The sequence below is a fragment of the Telopea speciosissima genome, chromosome 7 (assembly GCF_018873765.1).
Source record: "Telopea speciosissima isolate NSW1024214 ecotype Mountain lineage chromosome 7, Tspe_v1, whole genome shotgun sequence".
NCBI classification, from domain to species: Eukaryota; Viridiplantae; Streptophyta; class Magnoliopsida; order Proteales; family Proteaceae; genus Telopea; species Telopea speciosissima.
In genome coordinates this window covers 62623876-62629794 of record NC_057922.1, presented here as the reverse complement: position 1 = coordinate 62629794, position 5919 = coordinate 62623876, and the positions used below count along the sequence as shown (strand labels likewise).

The following is a 5919-nucleotide window of genomic DNA, read 5'->3' as shown; positions in this document are numbered from 1 at the left end:
CCGACTTCTCTAAGAAAACTCTAAAACCCACACAAGTGGTAACAGTAAATCAATACCTAACAGTAAAATCTCTAAAATTCATACTAAAAATTAAAATATGCTCAAGAAATCCCTAATATCCATACCTTTTCGGTTGCGTCCTTCGAATTATAGCGGTCTCACCTTCAAGGATTGCAGAGGGTTGCAGAAAGTTGCAGATCTCCTCCGTCTCCACAGTTCCACGGGCAAGAGACTTCCTTCAAACTCAAAACCCCAGTCTTCTTCCCGGGTTCTCCTCGATTTTTCCCCTTCAAGTTGTTCTCGTAGCCTAAAACCCCGACCTCCTCGACAAAAACTCTTAAAACCCTCCCACCACAATATAGAAGTTTCTTGAAAGACAAGGGAAACGGAGGTTCACCGAATTGGGTTTAAAAGATGGACCGAGTTTCCATGGGTGAAGGGATTCTCTCTTAATCACCATTGGATTAGCCCCCAAGGGTACCAAACACTTCGCAATGTGTGGACAGACTCTTCTTGACCGTTGATTTCCTTCACCATGGTGAAAGGCAAAAACTTTTTTCACTTATAAAATTACCTTACCAAATTTTGAAACCGAGTTTTCCTAAGACCACGGTCTAGAGGTATTCCTGGACCGCTGGGCTTCAAATGCATGCGGATGGATATTAAAAAGATATTTTAACAAACGTACTACAACCCTATATTTGAAAACCCTAGGATTAAGGGTGTTAAACGATTCAATTTCACTTAAACGGTTTGGTTCAATTTCGGTGCGGTAGACTTCAAATACTAAGAATATAAGGATCGAATTAAAAACATTGCCTTCAAAATATAATTCATATTGTCAAAATATTTTCTTTCACATGATTCATCCATAATATTGTTGGAATGGACTACTAACTAGGTCTATAAACTAGTAATTTTGGTCTCAAACAGAACAAAGTACAGCACTTGAAAACTCCTATAAAAAGGGAGTATCAAGTGCACGAGGCTCCCACCACCACATTGTCTGAGAAAGTTATAATGTATGCAGTCTTACCCTCGCTTCGTGGAGAGCTATTTCCCGACTCAAACCCGTGACGACTAAATCACAATGAAGCAACCATACCATTGTGTCGAGGTTCACCTCACTTGAAAGCTCCAAACTATATTGGACGAAATATTATTAATGTACTTTAACTATTGTGAAATTTGATCTTGGATTCTTCCTATTAACACATCACACATCTACCATTCACGTTTATTAAATCCATGTCATCCCACGACCACTAGATCACAATGATAAGTTGGCTTTTAATGCAGTGATTCATCATATATCTGGTGGGAAAAAAAACCAAAAGAAGATGGACTCCCTCATTACATTCTATTGAGCAAATTTGGGATCGCTTTTGAGGTTGGAAGTAAAATTCTCTCCATTTGTGTAGTGTGCCTAGATACTACCGTTATAGGCATCTTACCTATTCTTGGGATCTTCTGCTTATTGCTCCCCCCTAGTTTTGTTGTATCATCATTTTTGTTCTTTGTTTCTTCCTCTTGCTTGTTTTCTTGTATCCTCCTCTTTGGTTGAATGTATTTTGTTCCCCCTTAGTTTTGGTTGTATCCCCCTTTGATGTCTGTTCTTGGTTTCCTTTGTTAGGGGGTGTTCCCCCTTGGATAGCCTGTGTGGCTAGTCTATTGTATTTGTTTTTTTTTTTTCTTTTCTTCATTCACCCCCAAAAAATTGCAATATCTCCTATGGATTCCTCAACAGCAGGCCCAAGCCCATGATGAGCAGGTTAGGTTGGGTTCACACTATTGAAGAAAAAATGGGAGAATGTTCTCTATGCCGCAGCGCAGGCTGCGCCCAGGCACATGGGCAGCCTGTGCAGGGGGCAGGGTGGTCATTGCGCCCACCCCCATGTGCCTGGGCGCAGCCTACGCTGCGGCACAGAAAACATCGCCCCATAAAAATTAGCTTTTCCTCCATCCATGATGAGTAAGCCTTTACCTTGTTTTGATTGTTGATTTTCTTTTTTTTTTTTCCGGGATCATATTGAGTAAGCCTTTCCCTTATTTGGCTGCTGACCAAGGTTTTAAAAGGCTGAATCGGCCACGCAAATGCCAGGAATCATCGGAACAGCCTGAACCCTAAAAATCACTTACCACATGGTAGATTCAAAGCAGCCGGAATCGGAATTGGGCTCGGCCAATTGGATCCAAATAGGATGATTCACACAATTCAATTCTGATTTTCAAAACCTTGCTTCTGACTGCAACTCAAGTCCCAAATCCTAACCCTTGAAAAAGAAAAAGTTCCCACCCCCTTAGCAGCCTATAACTCTATAGCTAAAGATTAAAGTGTCCCCTTCACCTTCATGTCGAGGCCTTTGCATTGAACAGTTTTTATAAAATGATATAATCTATATCCTAGGGATAAGGAAAGGAGGGGTGGGAGAAATAGTGATGCAATTTCAACTATGACAGGACTCTTTAATGGCATAGCATTATGAAGCAAAACAATAGAATTTACATGTTAGAAAAAAAAAGGGCAAAGTTATTTCAAAGCCAATCTAACAAAACAATTCATGGTAGATTTCAGTTCCCCTTCTTCAAACATTTGAAAGAAGAAAGGAATGATATGAATGACCATCTAGTCTTGAAATATGAAGTTATCAAATTAACTTCCTCTATCTTGGTGTAGTTTTGCTACAAATCGGTGCCATGGGTTGTAGTAATACCTAATCCCCAGATATTGTAAACATTCGAGAAGCAAAGATTATTAGGTTGTTTAACAAAGCAACCACCTCACCTAGTGTACGAGGGTCCTGCCACTGCAGGGTCTGATGAGGGTCATAATGTATGCAGCCTTATCCCTGCTTTCACAAAGAGGCTGTTTCCAGACTCAGCCCATAACCACTTGGTCACAATAGATCGAGCAACCTTACAAATACACAAGTATTTGGTACATAGTTAGCATCGTATTTGTGAGATTGCTCCAAGGTGATGAAATTTTGGAACAGGAAAAAGTCATGAATATTTTGTAATTGGGTTTCTCACCAGTCAATTAGTTTTGTCTGATAAGCGTGTTGTCTTGCTCAGATGTGTGGAACTTGCAGCTTTGGCGCATGAGAAGTGTTGTGGATAAAAATTAGCCTCAGGGACGACTAAGGATAGTCCCACATCGATGAGTGAAGGGAAGAACGTGGTCCTTATAAGGATTGGAGTCTCACTCCCTCATGAGACGTATTCCAAATGACAAGATTTGGGAATTCCTTTATTGGAATGTACGTACCATTACCACCCAAAAATAAATATTGTTCCAACAAAAATAAATTTCTGGGACCTATATATAGAAAACCAAATCAATTCAGCCCAATCCTTACCCTGCTATCCATTTCATGATCTCTCTTATTATCCTCTCAAGTCTTTGGGTAGCCATTACTAGTTAAAGATTTAAGGTAGAGAGAGAGAGAGAGAGAGAGAAAGTAGGAGGCATGAGTAAGACTACTTAGTCTTCTTCAATAACAAAACACTAAAGAATTACAAATAAATAAATAAATAGATTCATAATAGATTATTGACTTGTTCATTTAACTAACTGATAAGAAGGAACAAATAGTCTGCATTATTGTCAAGATGAGAAGAACCACTGCAGCAACAACTGAAATTGCTGCCCATGGTGTATGGAAATAGTTTTGCCTCAAATTTGCCATCCATTTATTCCATGATTTATTGTGATAATCCTCCAAATCCTTGATAACACCAGAGAAATAAGGTTCCACAAGGACAACTTGTTTGGTAATATTGTTAAATAAGGTCACCACATCTTTTGGACTACCAAGAATATTTGTAATAATTCCCTTCTGCTCTAGCAACTCCACATCCCTAACAGTATCAATTAGGTTATCCATGAAAGCTGCATAAGCTGTGAAATAAGCTGTACATTTTTTACCTTGCTCAAAAGCAATAAGGTTTCTAAGAATGACTTCTGTCTCATCTAAGATCACAATAGTTGGGATTATCAATACTCCATTTTCCGCGTCAAAAATTATATCAAATAAAGATGTTTTTGGAGAATCACACTTCTCTTTCTTCTGAAACATAACACCAGCACTCCTAAGTTCCGAAGCACAACACGTAAGCCGCAGATACTTTTCACCGTGTTTATTTTTCGTCCTCATCGTCGTCGTCGTCGGAGATGATGGGATGAGAATACAACATAAAAGATGAAGAAAATGTTTTGCTCCACCTTCTGGTAATTGTAATGATTTTATTTGTTCATCACTATCAATTGTTGGACCATGAAGCCCTTGTGCATACCATTTTAAGAGCTTCACATAGATATGATGACTGAATGATAGTTCATAATGATTATCAAAAATTAGGGCATGTAAATGTTCAAGAATAAAGAAAGGAATCTGATTTTCAAGCTTAATTAGGTCATACATAATTGCCCATCTCCATGAAGAATTTGATCTTAAATGATCCTTTTCCTTTAAAGTACTTATCTCAAGGTACTCAAGAATAAAGCAACTATCCACCACAATCATCTTCACAAACTCACTTTTTCCTAAACCCATAGTATCTGAATAACATTTTCGAGCTTCTTCTTCCAAATTACTCACAGCTTTTACATAAACATCTAAAGTTTTCCCATGAGGTCGATTTAGAAGAAGATTTAAATATCGCAATTTATGTGTTTCCGTTGTCTTTAAGTGTTCTTGATTATAGTGTAAAGGACCAATTGAGATTGATTGAGGTGTGTAAGCTTCTGGTTTTACCTTGCAAAGTTGTCTGGGAACTCTGTATATATCATAATTGGAATCCAAGGAATTGATCTCCTCTATTTTTTCTTTCATGGATTCGACCAATATCGCGATTTCTTCATAGTTCAGTTGGTGATCATCATATTCTTTTCTCATTTTTTCTCCCATAATTGAATCACTAGAACAACAAGCACCAGTGGTCATTGAATGAAGCTTGATCCGAATCCTTCTTGCAATCTGGATGATCTAATGGTATTTAAAAAAACTAGATCGAAGAAGATCAAAACTGTAGAGCTCCATCAGAATTGCTTCAACAAAAGAAAGATTGGAAAAATTAAGAAAAACAAAATTCAAAATCAAAACAGCCATCTCAAACAAAATTTAAAAAAAGAAAATTCATTAAAAAATAAACTATGAAGTCGGATCAACAATCAATTAAGAAAGTTAAAGGAAAAGAAAACAATATAAAGCTCTTCTTAATACGGAACAAGAAGAAATGGAATGCTTACCGGTGCACTTTAATTGGATCGGTTATGATCATGTTAAAAAGAAAAGGAGCATTGAAATGTAGGAGGAAAATGGTGTGGGCAGGGGGGAGCGATGGGGGCCAAGCAGTAAGGACTGCAACAGAGATAGAGAGAGAGAGAGAGAGAGAGAGGTGGAACCCAAGGCATGGAGAGAGAGTCTCTTTGGAGACATCCGATAAAATTGGAAGCCTTGGAGAGAAAGAGAGAGGGAAGAGAAAATTTAATTTAATTAGGGGTTTGAAAGAGTCAGATATGTCATTTTGGTCTTTGGAACAACTGAAGAATAGGATAACACGACAATTGATGAAGTTAAAAAAAAATGTAGTAGTCTACTATTTTTTTAGGCAAAAAGAAGGCTGGATGGTGATTTCATGTACTCCTATGTTTGGGCACATGATCCATGAGATCAAGCAATGTTCTTTTTCCCTAAAAATAATACATGTGTGAAGCCCTCACTTTTTCTGATAGAGTGTACAAAAGAATCCGTAGATGGACATTGTGTAGATCTTTTTGTGAGAGGGCGTACTAAAGAATCCAACAAAAATGGACGCTATCTTGAAGGATGTACTCTTTAAATGTCTAGAGGAGGCCGGTTTTTGATGTTCATGTTCATTGTTCATCCTCACATGAGTAGGCCTGTAAACGGATCT

General features: G+C 38.0%; 1 protein-coding gene across 1 annotated transcript; it reads right to left on the bottom strand.

Moving 5' to 3' along the window:
• Positions 1 to 3566: 3566 nt before the first annotated feature.
• Positions 3567 to 4946, bottom strand: LOC122668766 (UPF0481 protein At3g47200-like). Its single transcript, XM_043865298.1, has one exon. It carries the CDS (start codon positions 4944 to 4946, stop codon positions 3567 to 3569), a length of 1380 nt encoding a protein of 459 aa, XP_043721233.1.
• Positions 4947 to 5919: the final 973 nt, after the last annotated feature.

Coding starts and splice junctions, on each gene's coding strand:
- LOC122668766 (XM_043865298.1), bottom strand. CDS start 4,946: ATGACCACTGGTGCTTGTTGTTCTAGTGATTCAATTATGGGAGAAAAA.